Source organism: Nicotiana tomentosiformis, chromosome 6, assembly GCF_000390325.3.
Source record: "Nicotiana tomentosiformis chromosome 6, ASM39032v3, whole genome shotgun sequence".
Lineage (NCBI taxonomy): Eukaryota > Viridiplantae > Streptophyta > Magnoliopsida > Solanales > Solanaceae > Nicotiana > Nicotiana tomentosiformis.
In genome coordinates this window covers 65,889,857-65,911,421 of record NC_090817.1, presented here as the reverse complement: position 1 = coordinate 65,911,421, position 21,565 = coordinate 65,889,857, and the positions used below count along the sequence as shown (strand labels likewise).

The window sequence follows — 21,565 nt, the reverse complement described above, 5'->3', positions numbered from 1 at the left end:
CTAACACCCAGATATGCAAACAGGTTCATTTGATACATGAGTTAGTGTACAAGTCATTACAACACCATGGCTTAGCTTAACAGTTAAAGTTATTTAAACTGGGACAGATCATTAGGGTATGTCTCTTATAAAGGATCACTCACTGAACTCAAACCATTTTATCATCACAGACAGATCGGGACTATTACAAGTGAACACATAGATGCAAGGATAAACCACTCCAAGCTACTATGATAAGATGCTCTATGAGTGCAGCAGTACAGCTACAACATGTGTGAACTCAGGTGTAGAAGCTAAGGAGAGTCATTTGATTAACATAGTAGCAGAGAATTTCATGTAGTTTTCAATCACAGGGCTCAAACAAGCATGAGATGGCAAATGTAAACACTCACTATAGAAATTTATTTTAGTCAAGTGTCGCGACCCAAACTAACCCCTATCGTGATGACGCCTATCGTGGAACTAGGCAAGCCGACTCATTTCCAAAACAAACCTATATTTTCATTTCAAAGATAATTTCAATGTTATTTAACATAAAAACCTTCGTAAAGGAGTTACAATCAAAATAAAAGTGCGGAAAGAAAAGCCCGACATCGGGGTGTCACTAGTCATGAGCATTTACTACAATCTATCTAACAATATCAAGGCTAACTCAGCCTGAAAAAATAGCTAAATACAACTAGAGGAAGATAAGAGGAAGAAGAGCAGGGGCTGTGGTCCCCAAACAGCTACCTTGCTATCCCCGAGAAAATCTGCAACCAAAATAATCAACAACCGCTACCGTGTCCAGTTACACCTGGATTTGCACACAAGGTGCAGGGAGTAGTGTGAGTACGCCAACTCAGTAAGTAACAACAATAAATAAATAATGAGCAATAGTGATGAGCAATAAAGCATATAACGTTCATATCAGAAAATTTTAGTAAAATACCACATGCTTTTAAAATTGGGATTTGAATCAAAATATCTCGTTTAAACCCAATTCTAGTAAAAATTATTTAAAGATATTTTTCAACAGTTTTCAAACATAGGAAAAATGCAAAGGTGAGCAAAAATGATGAAATCATAAACAGCCCCTTGGGCAAACCTCACCATCACTCTTGCCACTCGGGCGTACCTCACAATCACTCTTGCCACTCGGGCATACCTTACAATCACTCATGCCTCCCAGTCACTCAGCACTCGGCACTCGCACTCAATAGGTACCTGCGCTCACTGGGGGTGTGTACAGACTCCGAAGGGGCTCCTTCAGCCCAAGTGCTATATCAAGCCAAATCATGGCATAAATCACTCAGGCCCTCGGCCTATATCAAACATGTTGCGGCGTACAGCCCGATCCCATAAATATGCAACATGCTGCGGCGTGCAGCCCGATCCCATAAATATGCAACATGATGTGGCGTGCAGCCCGATCCCATAAATGTCCTCACAAATCAGGCCCTCGGCCCCACTCAGTCATAAACCTCTCAAGCCACTCGGGCGTTTCTATAAAACAGGGCATTCGGCCCAAAATAACATTTATATATATCAAAACAGAGTCATAAAACTGAGTTATGTAGTAAACAAGTATAACCATGACTGAGTATAGATTTTCAATCGAAAACAATGAGAGGATAGTAAGAAAAGGCCCCTAAGGGTCCAAACAACACTGGCACAAGGCCCAACTTACAGAAACTCTTTCTAAAACATATAAGTATCGAATAGATTCAACAAAGTATGCAACTTTACAGTTGCTACGGGATGGACCAAGTCACAATCCCCAATAGTGCACGCCCACACGCCCGTCACCTAGCATGTGCGTAACTAAAAATAGTAGAATGATACAAAATCCGAGGTTTCGTACCCTCAGGACTAGATTTACAATCGTTACTTACCTCAAACTGGTTAAATCTCTACCCCGCCATGCTCTTGGCTCTGGACTCGGCCTCCAAATGCTCCGAATCTATTCATAATCAGTACAATACTATCAATACGCGCTAATGGAATGAATTCCACAAGAAAAGCTACAAAATTAGACCAAAATCCGAAATTGGCTCAAACCCGCCCCTCGGGCCCACGTCTCAAAATCTGACAAAATTCACAAAACTAGAAAGCACATTCACTCACGAATCTAACCATACCAAAATCATCAAAATCCGACATCGTTTGGTCCTTCAAATCCTTAAATTACTCTCCAAAAATTTCAAGCCCTAATCCCTCATTTTCACTAATTACATGATTAAACAACGGGAATCACCATATATACGAGTATTAGGGCTCAAGCAACTTACCTCACTGATAGCCCTTGAATCACCCTTCAAACATCACTCCAAAAGCTCCACAAACCGACTTGAAAATGGTGGAAATGAACCAAATTCGCGAAGTGTTCTATTTATGGTTTCTGCCCAGGTTTTTGCACCTGCGGGCTCTTTTTCCACACCTGCGGTCAGGGTGCTGCATCCACGAACTCCACTTAATTCCCCATCTTCCGCACCTATGCTCTAGGCCTCGCACATGCGAGCTCGCAGGTGCGGCCAAATCCTTCGCGCATGCGCTCCAGCCTTGGCCTCACATTTTTCCGCATATGCGCAGCAAATTATCGCGCCTGCGCAAGCGCACCTGCGCGCTCATACTCCGCTTCTGCGAAGCCTGCCTAGCATCCCCCTTTCTGCATCTGCGCCCCAGGTTTCGCACCTGCGGGATCGTAGATGCGACCTCCAACTCGCACCTGCGCAACCTGCCTAGCCCGGCATTGCCCGCACCTACGAACTCCCCACGCACACCAGCGGCCTTGCACCTGCGAATCTTTCTTCCGTAGGTACGAAAATAGCAGTAGCAGCAGCTTCAACTGCATTTTCCAACTTCGACAAATCCGTTAACCACCCGAAATCACCCCGAGGCCCTCGGGACCTCAACCAAAAATACCAACAAGTCATATATCAACATACAAACTTAGTTGAACCTTCAAATCACTCAAAACAACATCAAATCATCAAATTACCCTCGGATTCAAGTGTAAGAACTTCTAAATTTTCAAATTCGGCAACTAATTCCGAAACCAACCAAACCACGTCCGAATGACCTCAAATTTCGCACACACATCACAAATAACACTACGAACCTACTCTAACTTCTGGAATTCCATTCCGACCCTGATATCAAATTTTCCACTGCCGACCAAAATTGCCAAATTTCTAAATTTTACCAATTCAAGCCTAATTCTACCACGGACTTCCAAATCACATTCCAGACGCACTCCTAAGTCCAAAATCGCCTAACGGAGCTAACAGAACCATCATAATTCAAATCCGAGATCGTTTACACATAGGTCAACATCATGTTGACTTTTCCAACTTAAGGTTCTAAATTAGAGACTAAGTGTCTCATTCCACTCCGAAACCACTCCGGGCCCGAATCAACTAACCCAGTATATCATAATATAGCTTAAGAGCATAAAGGAAACAGAAATGGGGGAAATGAGGCTATAACTCCCGAAACGACTGGTCGGGTCGTTACATCAAGTTATATTCAAAACTGACTCTAGGTTCCCTAATACATTAATGAAATTCATCACATGGTTTCAAGTTATTTCAGAGAACATGTAGAGATTATTGTATTGCAATGACATGAACATGCTATTAATTAGAGTCAAAACAAATTTTCATGAGGGCAGGAACTGAATCAGGATAGCAAAACATCATAGGAATCAATATGGTGCAATGTGACAAGTATTGATAGTATTTCAGAGAAGTTTAGAAGACTGATTCTATTCCAACCTTTTGGCTAATAGAAAAGATTACAAACAACATTATCAGCATATGATCTAGATCAATTAATCATGAAGCTCAGTAGGATCTTAAGGGTAACAACAGTATAGATACATGGATTACTGAGAGTATAGAACAAACAAGATATCATCAACAATCTTATTAGCTAAAGTTATTAAAGTAGATAGTTCAACATAATATGAACGGTTGGGAATTCCATTTATAATATCAAAATAATGACATAAGTAGAAGGGTCAAGTAATCTAGAGGTACATAATCACAAAGAAGGTTCAAGAGCATGATTTCAATTAGCTCAGTTGACCTAGTACTATTGTTCAACTAACATTGGTAAATTACACAAAATCAACACTAAAATTTACTTAACTAAATCACAGAGGTTTAGTGATATTTATCATCAGAATATTACTTAGTCCGGAGTTATTTTTACTAATTAAATCATGAAAGATAAAGTTCAATTACACAAATTTGATAACAGTGTCAATATAATATATTTTAATCAAAAAATCCCTATGTTAACAATGAAAATATCATGTAAAGGCTGGTCATGACAAACACAATTTCTTATCATCAATAGCTAACATAAATGATAGAAAATCAACTAGGAAATCATCATGAATACATAACCATACTACAAACTCAAAGTAAGAAAGGGGATTAGTGTGTACTGGTCTTCTGTAGGGTAGCGAACCATGTAAGGGAGTGTTTGACAGCCTTTTAGGAATCCAAACTCAACATAAGTATAGGAGATGAACTCAAACCGGAGAAGAGAAAGAAAACAGAAAAATTAGCGAACACTTAGTAAGGAAAACATAAATTTTAACTCTTTTCTTTCTTTCTTTCTTTCTTTGTGTTTCAGATAGTATTTAATGTGTCGTTTGTCAAGGCATTGAATGCCCCTTTTAACACGGATTTACCTGGGTATGAGGAGATGGCCGTTGAAGCCGTTGGATTGCTGGTCAAAATCTAATATCCGGAGGTCACTGTGTTTGACCTCTGAACATCGAATAATGATGAAAAATCTACAGATTATGTTCATTCATGCACTGATTTGACAGAACAGAGCAAGGATTGATAGTATACCCATTTGTGCATTTTAGGTTTACGAATTTGAGATTCGAAATTCGAATTAAATCGAAGAAAAAGGAATGGAAGCCGATGTGATTTGCAGCTATCAGGGACAAGATAGATGTTCCAGGGTTCGATTGGGATGAACTTGCACAAATTTGTGCAAGGTTTTCGGATTGATGGGGTTGATGGGGATGAAAAAAATGAGAGAGAATGGGGAAAGAAGGGCGGCCGGGTGAGATGCAAATGAGTAGGGTTAGGGGTGTTTGGAAGGTTTAAAATACGAGACGGAATTTGGGACATTGGATCTTTGGATCAACTACCCAGATATTTTAGGGAGATGAGTATTAATAAAAAGTTTTGTTATGAAAAACGATGGCCGTTGGATCCCTGTAATTCGACGGTGGAAATGAGGTTTAGGTGAGAATTAAAAGAAAAGAGAAAACTAAAATTAATTACGGACCGTTGACGAGTTGGATCAACGGTCCAGATGTGTTGTATTTCTTTTGTGAGTGTAGGAGAGGGGCGGCGTTGCACGATACCATCGGTTCAGAGGAAGTGGCATGGATTGCCAACATGGAGTAGGAAGGGTGGGTCTGGACAGGGTCAAGGTGTTTGGGCTCGTGCATTTGAGCCAAAACAACTGAAATAGACTTTAACACATAGCCACATTGAGTTTAATTGATTATGTGCAATTGTAGCCTTTTGAGCTTTTAACCCTTTTAAAATCAACTTAATTAGGCTTAATTAATTATAATTAAATACATTAAAATATAATCATCAAATATATAATTAATTATTAATTTCTATAATATATAATTTATTGAATTATGAAACTAGTTTTGGCTACTTAAAGTAAATAAGATAATATAATTATAAATTGAGGATTAATTTAATAAACTAATTGTAAAACATTTTTATTAAGATATAAAAGTTATTTTAATATTTCAAAATAGTAAGAATAATATAATTTATAAATTTTAATATCAAATTGCTATTAATTCAACAATATTTTTTGTTATTTTCCTATTATCTTTTAGAAAAAATAGGTATTATTGATTAGAAAATATTTTACCACATTTGTTGCTAAGTAATAAGTATAATTAATTTAATTTTAAAAGGTAGGGTCAAAATTAGTCGTTAACAGATAGGGTTGGTATATAGATAGTGGTAAAGTTATGAGCGGGCAAACCAGCTAGTGCAGCACCACTTACATGGTCCCAGTTCTCTGATCTTTTCTTGAAGGGGTTTATTCCAAAGACCCGTAGGGACAATTGCGTAGCGAGTTTGAATAGTTGCCCAAGAGTATGAGTGTGTTTGAGTATGCTATGAGGTTTACAGAGTTATCTTGTCATGCACCTTCCTTGGTTTCCACTAATAGAGAGAGAGTCCATAGGTTTATTGAGGGACTCGTCTATAGCCTAAAGTTTTGGATGGCATGGGAGTTGGAGACTAAGATTGCATTCCATCAGGTCCTAGAGATTGTTAGGAGGTTGGAGCGTATTTGCGAGTAGGAGAGGGGGAATAGGGAGGTTAAGAAGCCTCTAGGTTCTGGAGGATTTAGTGGTTCCCAATATTTGGCTCTGACCCGTCCTGGTAGAGTCTTTGTCTTCAAACCACACTTTAGGTTACCCGTATTGCTCTAGCTAGCCAGGGACCCCAAGGTACCTATACCAGAGATTCAACTTTCAGTGCACCTTCTACACGGGATTCCTACAATAATTATTCTAGTCGTCCGGTGCAAACTCAATACCAGCATCCATGCCCGCAGAAGAGTTATTTTGAGTGTGGTAATATTAGGCACCTTATTAGAGATTGTCCCAGACTTTGGAGGGGTGGACCTCAAAGGGTACTCAAGTTATGGCTTCCACTCCAGTTGCTACTCCACTGGCACAACCAGCTAGAGGTGGAGGGCAGGTGGGTAGAGGACGTCCTAGAGAGGAAAGCCATGCTTGTTGTTATGCTTTCCCTGGTAGGGTCGAGGAGATTGCATCAGATGCATTCATTACAAGTATTATTCCGATGTGTCATAGAGATGCATCCATTTTATTTGATTCGGGTTCTACTTATTAGAATGTGTCATCCTATTTTGCTTTATATTTGGATATATCTTGTGATTATATGGATACTCTTGTTTATGTGTCTACACCCGTTGGGAATTCTATTGTGGTGGACCGTATCTATCGTTCTTGTTTGGTCACTATTGGATTAATCTTCTATTGCTTAATATGGTGGATTTTAATGTGATTCTGGGTATGGATTGGTTATCACCGTATCATGCTATTCTTATTTGTCACGCTAAGGCTATGTTGTTGGCTATACCGGAGTTACCGATGTTGGAGTGGAGAGATTCCTTGGGTCATGATCCTAGTAGAGTGGTGTTTTCTTCTTAAGGCTCAACGAATGTTTGAAAAAAGGCACTATGAGTTCTTAGTGATGTCCTTTGGGCTTACCAATGACCCAAAAACTTACATGCACCTGATGAAATGTGTGATTTAGCCTTATCTGGATTCCTTTGTTATTGTGTTCATTCATAAAATATTGATGTATTCCCGCAGCCAGGAGGAGCATGAACAGAATTTAAGGATCGTGATCCAGACTTTGAGTGACAAAACGATATATGCTAAGTTCTCCAAGTGCGAGTTCTATTAGACTAGGTTGAATTCTTGGGTCACGTGATGTCCTATGAGGGGATTAAGGTTGATCCAAAGAAGATTAATATAGTTCAGAGTAGGCCCAAACCTTCTACCGCTATAGAGATTTCGAGTTTCCTTGGGTTGGCTGGGAATTATCGCCCCTTCGTGAAGGGGTTTTCATCTATCGCAGCCCCATTGACTAAGTTGACTCAGAAGGGTTCCCTATTCAGATGGTATGATGAGTGTGAGGAGAGCTTTCAGAAGCTCAAGACGGCCTTGACTACAACTCTAGTTCTTGTTTTGCCTTCAACATCGGGTTCATATACAGTCTATTATGATGCTTCACGACTTGGCATTCAGTGTGTGTTGATGCATGATGGTAGGCTGATTGCCTATGCTTTGCGTTAGTTGAAGCCCCATGAGAAGAACTACCAGTGCATTAGCAGCTATTGTACACGCGCTCAAGATTTGGAGGCATTATTTTTATGGCGTGTCTTGTAAGGTGTATGCAGATCACTGGAGTTTTCAACACCTATTCAAGAATAAAGATTTGAACTTGAGGCAACAGAGGTGGTTGGAGCTATTGAAAGACTATGATATCACCATTCTTTATCATCCCGAAAAGGCCAATGTGGTGGCTTACGCCTTGAGTAAGAAGGCGAAGAGTATGGGGAGTCTTGCTTTTCTTCTAGTTGGGGAGAGACCATTAGCTTTGTACGTGCAGGCTTTGGCCAATAGGTTCGTGAGGTTGGATATTTTGGAGCCTAGCAACATTGTTGCTTGTGTTGAATCACGGGCATCCTTGTTTGAGCGCATCAAGGAACCTCAGTATGATGATCCCCACTTGCTTTTCCTTAAGGACATGATACAGCACCGTGATGCTAAGGATGTGACTATTGGTAATGATGGTGTGCTGCCGTTTTGGGTTCGGATTTGTGCTCCTAATATGGATGAGTTGCGGGAGCTGATTCTTGAGGATGCCCATAGTTTGCGGTATTCCATTCATCCGGGTGCCGGGAATATGTACCATGATTTGAAGCTGCATTATTGGTGTCGGAAGATGAAGAAAGACATTGTTAAGTATATTGCACGGTGATTGAACTGTAAGCAGGTTAAGTATGAGCATCAAATACTGGGTGGGTTGCTTCAAAGACTAGATATACCGGAGTGGAAGTGTGAGGGTATCACTATGGATTTGGTGGTAGGGTTGCCACGTACCTTGAAAATATTTGATGTCGTATGGGTCATTGTGTACAAACTAACCAAGTCTGCACACTTCATTTTCGTCATGACTACCTAAACTTTAGAGCAGCTGGCTCAAATTTATCTTAGAGAGATTATTCTCCTGCATGATGTGCCTGTGTCTATTATCTCAGATTGAGGCACGCATTTTACATTGCATTTTCGGAGAGCCGTGTAGTGTGAGATAGGCACACATGTTTAGTTGAGTACGATATTTTTTCTCTACACATACGGGTAGTCCGACCGTACTATTCAGCTCTTGGAGGACATGTTGAGAGGCTGTGCCATTGATTTTAGGGTCCAGTGGGATCAGTTTCTACTGTTAGCAGAGTTCGCCTACAAAAATATGTACCAATCGAGTATCCGGATGGCTTTGTATGAGGCCTTATATAGGAGGCATTTTCGTTCTTCAGTTGGTTGCTATGAGCCTCGGAAGGCTAGGTTGTTGGGCACTGATCTAGTTCGTGATGCTTTGGAGAAGGTGAAATTGATTCAGGAGCGGCTTCATACAATTTAGTCTAGGAAAAAGAGTTATGATGATAGAAAGGCTTGAGATGTGGCATTCATGGTAGGTGAGAGGGTTCTACTCAGAGTTTCACCCATGAAGGATGTGATAAGCTTCAGGAGGAAGCAAAAGTTGAGCCCTCGGTATATTGGTCCTTTTGAGGTTCTAGAGAGAGTTGGTGAGGAGGCCAATAGACTTGCTTTGCCACCCTGCTTATCGTGACTCCATCCGGTGTTTCATGTTTTCAATCTCCAAAAGTATTATGAGGCCCAGTCACATGTGTTTGACTTCAGCTCATTGTAGTTAGACAAGGATTTGATTTATGATGACAATTTGGTGGCAATTGGGATAGGAAGGTTTGGAAGCTGAGATCAAATAATATTTCATCGATGAAGGTTCAATGAAGAGGTCAACCGGTCAAGGAGACGACTTGGCAGACCGAGCATGATATGCGGAACAGATACCCTCACCGTTTTTATACCTCAGGTTTGATGCTAAACTCGTTCGAGGGCGAATGTTTGTTTAAGGGGGGGAGAATTTAACGACCCGACCGGTAATTTTGGGTATTCGAGCCTCGTTCCCCTATTTGATGCTCCCCGTATATTATTTGTTATTGTGTGGCTTGCGTGGATGGTTGGGTTGATTTTTGGGAGGTTTTGAATTGAATTGGAACACTAAGTTCCTAGTTTGGAAGCTTAAGAGTGTTGACCAAGTTATACTTTTGTGTATTTGACCTCATATCGGAATTTTGACAGTTCTGTTAGGTCAAGATGGTGATTTTGAACTTAAGTGTATGTCCGTATTTGGATTAGGAGGTTCCTAGGTTGATTTCGCTCTAATTAGCGAAAGTTGTCAATTTCAAGGTTTAGATGTTCATAGGTTTGACCCATAGTTGACTTTGTGTTTGTTGATGTACGTTTGAGATTCTGAGCCTTGGAATAGGTTCGTATGGTGATTTATGACTTGTGTATAAAATTTGGGTCATTCCGAGTTATTTAGGAATCTTCGGCATAAGTTTAGAATTCGGAAATTTGGATTAGTTCATTAAGTTTGAATTGAGGTGCAATTCATAGTTTTGATGTTATTTTTTGTGATTTGAGGCCTCGAGTAAGTCCGTGTTGTATTTTAGGACTTGTTGGTGTGTTTGGAGAGGGTCCCCGGTGCCTCAAGTGTGTTTCAGATAGGTTTTAGAACATTTCTCTCTTGTGGTCACAGAGTGTTTTTGGTGGCTGGCATTTTTGCTTTGCGTATTCGCAATGAGGCTGTTGCGTTCGCAGAGCATGGTGGGTAGTGACCTTCGTGTTCGTGACCTGGGCGTCGCGTTCGCATAGAGGGAAGGCGGATATGGTTGCCAAGCTTTTGGCCTTCGCGTCACGCGTGGGGGACCGCGCCAATGGAGGTTATGCATCACGTTCGCGGGTGCCAGACTGCGTTCACAAAGGGTAATTCTAGAACAGTTTTGATTTGTGCTTCGTCATTGCGAAATAGGTCTCACAATCGTGAAGGGTATCATTGAGGAGTGTTATAAAATATCATTTTCGAGGTTTGAGTTATTTTATCACATTTTGAGATTGGGAGCTCGGATTTTGTTAATGTTTTAGGGGACTTTTACTACTTGGATTGGGATTTAACCCGTTCAGAGGCAGATTCGAGAGGAAAGGGCTTTTTAGAGTATTGATTTGATTTGTTTGAGGTAAGTATCTTGCCTAACCTTATGTTGGGGGATACCTCTTAGGATTTAGACTTAATTGCCTAATTGTGTTGTGTGAAAAATGACGTGTACACGAGGTGACGAGCGTGTACACGAGGGCTATGCGTGGCTTGTGACCGGGTTAGACCTTAGTCTATTAATATGCCTTAGTTTGAGGATGTATTGTACATGAAACATTCTTGATTACTTTGTGGCTACGTGAACATAATCACTACACTTCTTTTAGCCATAATAATGCTTTATTTGTTAAACACTCATCCATATTTTACTTTAATCATGTCCTTGTACACCTTGTTGATAAGTTGTGAGCTCATATATCCTTGATAGAAATTTGGCATTATTGTCTTGTGATTATTGTGGCACATGTGGACATGTTGAGCGAATTATTTGGGTGTTGGCATGAGGTCTTTACCGTGCGAGTGTGATATTGTGGCACGGGGTCTTTGCCATGCGAATGTGATATTGTGGCACAATGATATTTATCATACGAGTGTGATATTGTGGCACGAGGTCTTTGGTGTGCGATTTTGATATTATGGCAGGAGGTCTTTGCCGTGCGAGTATGATATTGTGGCACGAGGTCTTTGCCGTGCGAGTGTGATATTGGCACGAGGTCTTTATTGTGAGAGTGTGATTGATATTGGCACGATATCTTTGTCGTGCAAGTGTGACTGGTATTGTTGCACGAGGTCTTTGTCGTGCAAGTGTGATTGATAATGTGGGCACGAGGTGCCATATGTGTGCATTTCTATTTGAAGCTGAGCCTTTACTTGTATTGAATCGTTATCACTTATTCTGATGTGATTATTGTTATTATTTTACTACTATATTTTATGTTTCCAGTCTTTGATATATTGCACTGGGTATTTGACTAGCGAATATCACATGACTTGAACCTCGTCACTACTTCACCGAGGTTAGTCTTGATACTTACTGGGTACCGACTGTGATGTACTCATACTACACTTTTGCACATTTTTGTGTAGATTTAGGCGCTCAAGGCAACAGATCTAGGCAATGAGAGATTTCTTTGACCGCGATGATTCAATATAGAGTTACATTGACCGTCGCAGTTCCTTGGAGTCATATCCTTACATTAATACTGTTATTTCTATATCCGAACAATATTGCTTTTTAAGATATTCTTATGTATTCAATTAGAGCTCGTGGCTCTGTACTCCCTAGTTTTGGGGAGTTATGTTGAGTATTGCCACTTTTGCCTGTATTGACTCTATTTCTATTTTTAAATTAACTCTATGTCCTATTATAACATGTTTTTTTTGTTTAAATATTGTTAACTGATCGACTTACCTAGTTTTAGAGACTAGGTGACATCATGACTCCTGTGGAGGGATGTGGTTCGTGACAAGTTTAAATCAGAGCTCTAGATTCATAAGTCCTATGTGTTACAAGCAAGTTTAGTAGAGTCTTGTAGATCGGTATGGAGATGTTTGTACTTATCTTCGAGAGGCTACCGAACTATTAGGAAACATCATCTTCTTTCATTCATTATCATGCCGATTTGTTATTCTGAAATTTGAACCTTTACTCTTCTTTCCCTCGTAGATGGTGAGAAAACGTGCTACTGGATCACTTGAGTAGACACCAACATCCCCTGCTATAGCCGCGAGAGGCCGGGGCTGAGGTAGAGGATGAGGAGGGGCACGTGCTACATCTAGAGAACCTGTCAGAGCTGCAGCTCTAGAACCTCTAGCAGCTCTAGTTGAGTACCAGGGGCCCAAGCATGTTGAGTGTGCACCTGAGCAGCCTATTTCTACGTTGGGGCTCCAGGAGACCTTGGCACACTTCATGAGTATGTTCGGGAGTTTGGCCCATGCAAGGTTGATTCCAGTTGCACCAGCTACTTCACAGGCTGGGGGAGGAACTCAAACTCCCTCCGCCCATACACCACAGTAGCTAGCTCATGCTTATCAGACACCAGGTATTGTGCTGGTGCAGCCAGTAGTCACAGTTCTGCCCGAGGTAGGGCTAGTTGTGTTGGCAGAGGGGCAGAGGAGTTTGGAGAGGTTTCAAAAGTTCCATCCTCTCCAATTCACTGGAGGGTCTTCTGAGGATGCACATGGTTTCTCGGATCAGTGTCACCGCATTTTGAATACTATGGGTTTGGTAGAGTTGAGCGGGGTCAACCTTACTACCTTTCAGTTGACGGGATCGGCCTAGATGATGGCAAACTCATGAGGCGAGCAGACCAGCTAGCGCAGCACTACTTACTTGGCCCCAGTTCTCTAATATTTTATTGAAGGAGTTTATTCCATAATGCAGGGATGAGTTGCACAATGAGTTTGAGCACTTGCGCTAAGGGGGTATGATTGTGTCCTAGTATGCTATGAGGTTTACAGAGTTATCTCATCATGAACCTTCCTTGGTGTCCACTGATAGAGAAAAGTCTATAGGTTTATTGAGGGACTTGTCTATAGCCTCAGTTTTGGGATGGCAGGGGAGTTGGAGACTGAGACTACATTCCATCAGGTTGTGGAGATTGCTAGGAGGTTGAAGCGTATACGCGAGTAGGATAGGGGGAATATGGAGGTTAAGAAGCCTCGAGGTTCTGGAGGATTTAGCGGTTCCCACTCTTTGGCTCCGACCTGTCATGGCAGAGGCTTTGCCATTCGACCAGTTCAGTATGCACTTTAGGTTACCCGTAGTGCTCCAGCTATCTAGGGACCCCATGGTACCTATACCGAAGAGCCATCTTTTAGTGCACCTTGTGCATGGGGTTCCTATAGCGGTTATTCCAGTTGTCCCTCCCAGACTCAGTACCAGCAGCCACGCCCGCAGAGGAGTTGTTTTGAGTGTGGTGATACTAGGCACCTTATTAGAGATTGTCATAGACTTTGAAAAGGTGGATCTCAGCAGGGTACTCGGGTTATGGTTTCCTCTCTAGTTGCTACTCCACCATCAAAACCAGCTAGAGGTGGAGGGTAGGCAGGTAGAGCACATTCTAGAGGAGGAGACCCTGCCCATTGTTTTGGTTTCCCTAATAGGACCGAGGTAGTTGCATCAAATGCAGTCATTACATGTATTATTCTGGTCTGTCATAGAGATGCATCGGTTTTATTTGATCTGGGTTCTACTTATCTGTATGTGTTGTCCTGTTTTGCTTTATATTTGGATATATCTCGTGTTCCTCTAGATACTCCTATTTATGTGTCTACACTCGTTGGGGATTCTATTGTGGTGGACTGTATCTATCGTTCTTGTTTGGTCACTATTGGGTTGATCTTCTGTTGCTTAATATGGTGGATTTCAATGTGATTCTAGGTATGGATTGGTTATCTATGTAGCATGCTATTATTGATTATCACGCTAAGACTGTGACGTTGTCTATGCCGGGGTTATCAATGTTGGAGTGCAGAAGTTCCTTGGGTCATGTTCCAAGTAGAGTGGTGTCTTTTCTGAAGGCTCAACGGATGGTTGAGAATGGGTGCTTGGCGTACTTAGCCTTTGTTAGGTATGTGAGTTTGATACTCCCATAGTTGATTCAGTCCCCATGGTGAGGGAATTTTTAGATGTTTTTCCTGCAGACCTACCCGGTATGCCACCAGATAGGGATATTGATTTTGGTATTGACTTGGTACCGGGCACTCAGCCCGTATCTATTCCATCGTACCGCATGGCTCTAACTGAGTTGAAGGAATTACAGGAACAGTTGCAGGAATTTCTAGATAAAGTTTCATTAGGCTAAGTGTTTCACCCTGGGGTGCTCTAGTTCAATTTGTGAAGAAGAATGACGGTTCCATGAGGATGTGCATTGGGTATAAGCAATTGAACAAGGTTACTATCAAAAACAAGTATCCACAACCGCATATTGATGATTTATTTGATCAACTTCAAGGTGTTAGGGTATTCTCGAAGATTGATTTGAGATCGGGGTACCATCCATTGAAGATCGAGGCTTTAGATGTTCCTAAGACGGCTTTCAGGACCCTTATGGGCACTATGAGTTCTTGGTGATGTCTTGTGGGCTAACCAATGCCCCAATAACTTTCATGCACTTGATGAACAGTGTATTTTAGCCTTATCTGGATTCCTTTATCATTGCACTCATTGATGATATATTGGTGTATTCTCGCAGTCGGGAGGAGCATGAGTAGCATTTGAGGATCGTGCTCTAGACTTGAGGGAGAAGAAGATATATGCAAAGTTGTCCAAGTGCGAGTTCTGGTTAGACTTTGTGGCATTTTTAGGTCATGTGGTGTCTAGTGAGGGAATTAAGTTGGATCCGAAGAAGATTGAGGCAGTTCAGTGTTGGCCCAGACCTTCTACTGCTACAGAGATTCGGAGTTTCCTTGGGTCGGCTGGGTATTATCGCTGCTTTGTGGAGGATTGTTTGTCTATCGCAACCCCATTGACTAAGTTGACTTAGAAGGGTTACCCATTCAGGTATTCTGGCGAGTGTGAAGAGAGCTTTCAAAAACTCAAGACAGTCTTGACTACAACTTTAGTTCTGGTTTTTCCTTCGGAATCGTGTTCATATACAGTCTACTGTGATGTTTCACGGGTTGGAATTGGGTGTGTGTTGATGCAGGATGGTAGGATAATTGCCTATGCTTCGCGTCAGCTGAAGCCCCATGAGAAAAACTATCCAGTGCATTATTTGGAGTAAGAAGCTATTGTATATGCGCTCAAGATTTGGAGGAATTATCTTTATGGCGTGTCTTGTAAGGTGTATGTGGATCATCAGAGTCTTCAACATCTATTCAAGTAGAAGGATTTGAACTTGAGGCAACAGTGGTGGCCCGAGCTATTGAAAGACTATGATATCACCATTCTTTATCATCCCGGAAAGGCCAATGTGATGGTCAATGCCTTGAGTAGGAAGGCGGAGAGTATGGAGAGTCTTGCTTTTCTTCCAGATAGGAAGAGACCGTTAGCTTTGGATGTTGAGGCTTTGGCCAACAAGTTCATGAGGTTGGATATTTCGGAGCCTAGCAGGGTTCTTGCTTGTGTTATATCACGGGCGGCCTTGTTTGAGCACATCAAGGCGCGTCACTATGATGATCCTCATTTGCTTGTTCTTAGGGACACAATACAACAATGGGATGCTAAGGAGGTGACTATTGGTGATGATTGTGTGTTGCTTCTTCAGAGTCGGATTTATGTGCCTAATGTGGATGGGTTGCAGGAGCTAATTCTTAAGGAAGCCCATAGTTCACGATATTCTATTTATTCGGGTGCCCTAAAAATGTACCATGATTTGAAGTAGCATTATTGGTGGCAAAGGATGAAGAAAGACATTGTTGAGTATGTTTTACTGTGTTTGAACTATCAGCAGGTTAAGTGTGAGCATCAGAGACCGAGTGGGTTGCATTAGAGTCTAGATATACCAGAGTAGAAGTGGGAGCGTATCACTATGCATTTTGTGGTTGGGTTGCGACGGACCTTGAGGTGATTTGATGTCGTCTGGGTCATTGTGGACAGACTGACCAAGTTTTCACATTTCATTCCAGTCATGACTACCTACACTTCAAAGCAACTGGCTCGAATTTATCGTAGAGAGATTGTTTGTCACGCCCCAAACCTGGGGAGGCGTGGCTGGCATCAGGTGCCATACTGGCCCGAGCGAACCCCTCTGTAACTCATGATCGTTCGACGAAAACCAGAACATACATAGGTCGAGTTGGCTAAACTCATTCTTTTTGTAACTATCATGGGCCAACATGGCCACAGCTCATAATGTATAAATGTAAGTGGGCAAACGTTGTATTAGCGATCCATCGTACTTAAAACATGAATACACACGCCCGTCAAGGCCTCTGACATACTGTACATAATGAACCTGCGTCTACAAAGCCTCTAAGAGTATTCGACATCAAACGGTACACGGCTCCTGCCTACCCATAGGTCTGTAGCAAAACTCTAACATGATGACTTATAGACTCGACTGCACCTCGAATGAAGTGGAGTCTTACCGATCCTTCGCAAAATGCTGACCTCGTCTACTATGAGGGCTCGTCAAACTGATTACCTACACCTGCAGACATGAATGCAGCGTCCACAACAAAAGGATGTCAGTACGAATAATGTACCGAGTATGTAAGGCACATAAATTAGTATATAAAGGAAATAAAAGAAATATGGAATAAATGACTCAACCTGTAAGTCTGGATAGCTCTGTAAATCATGAAATATTTATAATGTCATGCATATACATATCATGCATATGTATATGCGTACATAACATCATCAAGCCTCTGAGGGTATCCCATCATATCATCTCGGCCTCTGTGGGCGAAATCATCAACGTATACCAACTGATCAGGTGGAGGTGCGTATATAAAGCCATAACCTTTCCCCATACCCCATATACATATAATATACGCGTATATAACGTATCTGATCATGGGTCAATGTACATGTATAAATGATTGTAATGTATAAGAAGTAAGTCAATATAATCTCTCGGAATGTCATAAGATCAATATGCCTTCGGATAAACTTTATCAACTACATATTTTTCTGACACCCCTAGTACTTCTATTAATAGAGTCATTTATGAAAGTTGTGCGTTTGCTCCCCATATCACTAACTTCTTCCAAATGTCTGCTCATAAATCCTATAAAGGACATTAGTCATATGTTACATATTGTCATGGCTCCGCGTAGACATGCCAATATCATACTTATTCTAAAATAACTTACCCTCAAGGTGTTGGCATGAATTCACCAAATGAAAGAATTAATCATTAACCAAAAAGATGTTGAACGTTGTAAATTCATTCTCCACAGAAAATGAAGTGTAAATGTTATAAGTAGCTTTTGCCAAAATGAAAGCAAATGGACATTTAATGCTTGGATCATGCCAAAATAAGGAAGGATTAGCCTTAACATACATTTAATATCAACTTCCTACTTGTATTTGTGAACAATCTCCTCTACGCCTCAATCTCGAACTACTTACGGCTTAACGATAGCACCACGAGTTCGAAACAACCAAACAAATGTATACTTGTTGTGACTAACCCATCTGTTCATTTTTGTTTGTCTAAGATCCATAGAGAGAAGCCCCATTTTGTTCAATTCCAAATCATTAAAATGAGATCTTAAGTGAAGAATTGCTCTACTTATGTCCATGGGCCCACACAATTAAAGCCATGACTTTATCAATAAGAAATTGGCTATAAAGATGCCACCAATATGATAATTTGTATTAGGCACTTGTTGCTCATTGCTATGTAGCCATGTGGTGACATCCTTGTCACCTTGTAATTGATCGACGAATCGAATGATATTTCTGTTCTTCAATTGGTCAGAGCACCATATAAAGTCAATACATCCACTATTATTTCATTAAAATATCCATGTAAAAATATATATATTTTGTCAACTTCTAATTTTTCTAATCTCATATAAAGAGTACAAATTTTCGTACGCTTAATTCTAAAATGGTAAAAACATAACCTTCTTTTGTGAGAAAATAACTTCTATCTTTACAAAAAAGAAAATGTCATAAACTTTCTCATATTATGTGTATAATTTAAAGCATATTCGGAAGTAGTAATATTAATAACTATATAAAATTATATTTTTCAAAAAATGTTCCACTCAAAATAAATACCATATCAAAATGTATCTAACGGTATCAAGGTTGTTAAACTTATAGGATCTTACAATAACATAGTCACTAATCCTCTATAACCTCATGAATGACCTTAATCCCTTGAAATATTACGTTAATGAGGTCTGTATCTCCATTCACGTTTTGAGCAAGTATCTTACTTAAATGAAAAGTTAAGAAAGTCATATAAATTTATTAAGTAGTAAATTTATCTATACATGTGTCAATCATAGGTCATCCTTTTTAATAAGATGCCAACACACCTTTTAAATATACATGTAACTTTTATAAACAAAATAGGTGTCCCCTCCACCTTATGCATTCATGTCTCCATCCCTTGTCTGCCACCTATTCCTAACCCATGTGAATCATGCCCACATAATAATTATTCACTAATTAGTCTATTAATCTTCCACTAAAGTCCAATATTTAACCAATTAGCCACATAATTAATTTCTTGGTCTCATTTTACTTAAATACTAATATACTTCATATACCTTACTATAATATACTTTACTATCATGGTCATGTGGTATATTGTATAGCACTAATCCATAAATACGGGGTATTATAGCTTGGACCGTATTTTATTCCAAAATGTCAAACTTCGACGAAACTTATTTTCTTCAACTCGTTTTCCCTCTGAACTTCACGACACTTACTTATCACTTGTTATAAATAGCATAAATACTTATAACTTCAAAAATAATTTTGTCCTTGAACTTATGTCAATTATCTTACGACAAATCTAACGTACAAAAGTGCGGGATGTAACATCCTTCCCCCTTTAGAAACATTCATCCTCAAATGTTAACTCTTAGAGACTTACGAAACTTTTACGGAGTCCCCTCTATAAACTAATCTAAAACCCAACCTTCATCTGAAGTCTGGACTATTCACAACCTTACTTAACCTTCAATCTCGCATCGTATCTTCTATCACTTTCATAACCTCCCTTCGACATATATGAAAATTACATCCACGCCTTAAAGCTCTACTGTGATACCTGCACCACTGGTGTATACAAAATTTGGCGGAAGCTTCATACTGACTTCTTACGACTCGGCTCTATGGCACGATCAGGAAATAAAAGATGGGTAACATTTCCTAAATGCCCTGTAGCCTCTCAATTAAAAATGTCACGTGCAACACACCCATAAGTGAGACTCTACTAGGCACGGCTTTGTAGACTCACTAGGATACGACCTGCTCTGATACCACTTTGTCACGCCTCCCCAGGTTTGAGGCATGACATTGTTCGCCTACATGGTGTTCCTGTGTCTATTATCTTGGATCAAGGCACTCAGTTTATATCACATTTTTGGAGAGTCGTGTAGCATGAGTTGGGCACATAGGATAAGCTGAGTACGACATTTCATCCCCAAACAGACGGGCAGTCAGAGGGTACTATTCAGATCTTGGACGACATGTTGAGAGAAAGTGCCATTGATTTCTGGGGCCAGTGGTGTAACGATCCGGTCGGTCATTTTGAGCTTTAACATTCCATTCGGTAGTTTGAGACTTTGAGTAGCATCATATTATATATTAATACTCGAGTGTATGATTGGTTTCGGTTTTCGAGTGGCTCGGGATTGATTTGTTTCGGTTTGGAAGAATGATTCTTGTTTTAGAAGATTTAAGTTAAAATAGTTGACTAAGGTTTGACTTTTTAGTAAATTGATTTGGAATCGGATTTTTATTGTGCCGATAGGTTTGTATGATGATTTTGGACATATACATATGTTCAAATTTGGTTTTGGAGGTTACTAGAAGAATTCAACACTATTTGTCAAAACTTGGCAATTTGAAAAACTTAAGAGTTCATAATTTTAACCAAGAATTGACTTTGATGTTATTGGACTCCAATTGGTATTCCGAGACTTTGGATAGGTCTATATAGTTGAATTGAACTTGTATGCAAAGTTTGAAAGTAATCCGAAGTGTTAAGTGTGATTCGTATACTCTTTTGAAAGAATGAATATTTAACAACCTAAGAGAAATTCTATTCGGTTTGGGCCTCGATTCTTTGTTGTGATGTTTTCGTATGTGTGTTTGAGGCCTTGGATAAGTTTGGATGATGTATTTGTACTTGTTGGTATGATTGGATGGGGTCCCAAAGGGCTCGGGTGTGTTTTGGATCATTAGTGGAGAAACTAGTTAAGTTAAAGATTTTAAGTCTGACCATGGTCAATATCAGGTCAAGATGACCTCTTTTTGGTGTTTTGAGTGCGCGAGCAGGTTCGTAGCGTATTTTATGATTGAAATGCATATATGGTTTGTGTCTGGGAGGTTCTGAATGAATTTTGGGTGCTAAAATGAAGATTTTCTTATTGGTGGTTTTCTTTTTCCTGGTGCAAGTAATTATGAAATATGCCATTTATATCTTTGAAATTTTCAGATTTCTTTTAAAACTTCAAAACATCACATCTCCCTCATTTTAAAGCCAAATTGGGTGACTCGAGAGGCTCTCTTGGGTGCAATATCGCAAGGATCATATTGGGCTTATCAAACATGAGTTTGGGGATAATCTATGACCTGATACGAGCTGCGACAGCTGCTGCATTTTGTTTTTTCGTTTCGGAATTTAGTTACTTCTTTTCACAAGGTTTTGGAGCTCGGTTTTGAGCAATTTTGGATGAAATTTTTATTACTTGGATTGGGGTAAGTATTTTTGACTCAGATTTGTTATTATTTCATGATTCTAACCTCGATTTTAGTGTTTGATTAATGATTTAAATTGGTGAAATGGGAGATTTTAGTAAAAGTATTCTAAAACATAAATTGATGGTTTGAAGGCCAATTTGAGGTCTGAATTGAATGATTTTGATGGTTAGACTCGTATCCGAATGGATATTCAGAATTTATGAGTATTGTCGTGTTTCGAGGTGCAAGTCCGGGGTTGACTTTTTGGTTTTCATTAAAGATCGAAGCTTTATTATCCAAAATTATTTCCTATGACTTTGATTTATAATATTAAGTTATTTTGGCTAGATTCGATCCGTCCGGAGGCTGTTTCACACGGGAAGGGCTTTTTGAGTATTGATTTATCTTCTTTGAGGTA

The 21,565-nt window shown here is 40.1% G+C and overlaps 1 protein-coding gene and 1 long non-coding RNA gene across 3 annotated transcripts; one reads left to right on the top strand and one right to left on the bottom strand.

The window, feature by feature from the left end:
• Positions 1-479: 479 nt before the first annotated feature.
• LOC104104356 (uncharacterized) lies at positions 480-5,166 on the bottom strand. 2 transcript variants are annotated; one of them, XR_688113.4, is made up of 3 exons: positions 4,433-5,160; positions 1,875-1,942; positions 480-796 (listed from the first exon to the last, which is right to left on the bottom strand). It is a non-coding gene; the product is annotated as an uncharacterized lncRNA (long non-coding RNA). The 2 variants fall into 2 exon arrangements; XR_011408617.1 differs by lacking the exon at positions 1,875-1,942 and having other exon boundaries at positions 4,433-5,166.
• A 10,579-nt stretch (positions 5,167-15,745) lies between these two features.
• On the top strand, positions 15,746-16,153 carry LOC138894124 (uncharacterized). The gene has a single exon (XM_070178804.1). It carries the CDS (start codon positions 15,746-15,748, stop codon positions 16,151-16,153), a length of 408 nt encoding a protein of 135 aa, XP_070034905.1.
• Positions 16,154-21,565: the final 5,412 nt, after the last annotated feature.

What these genes read in the sequence shown, in the direction of transcription:
- LOC138894124 (XM_070178804.1), top strand. Translation starts at nt 15,746, where the DNA reads ATGGTCAATGCCTTGAGTAGGAAGGCGGAGAGTATGGAGAGTCTTGCT.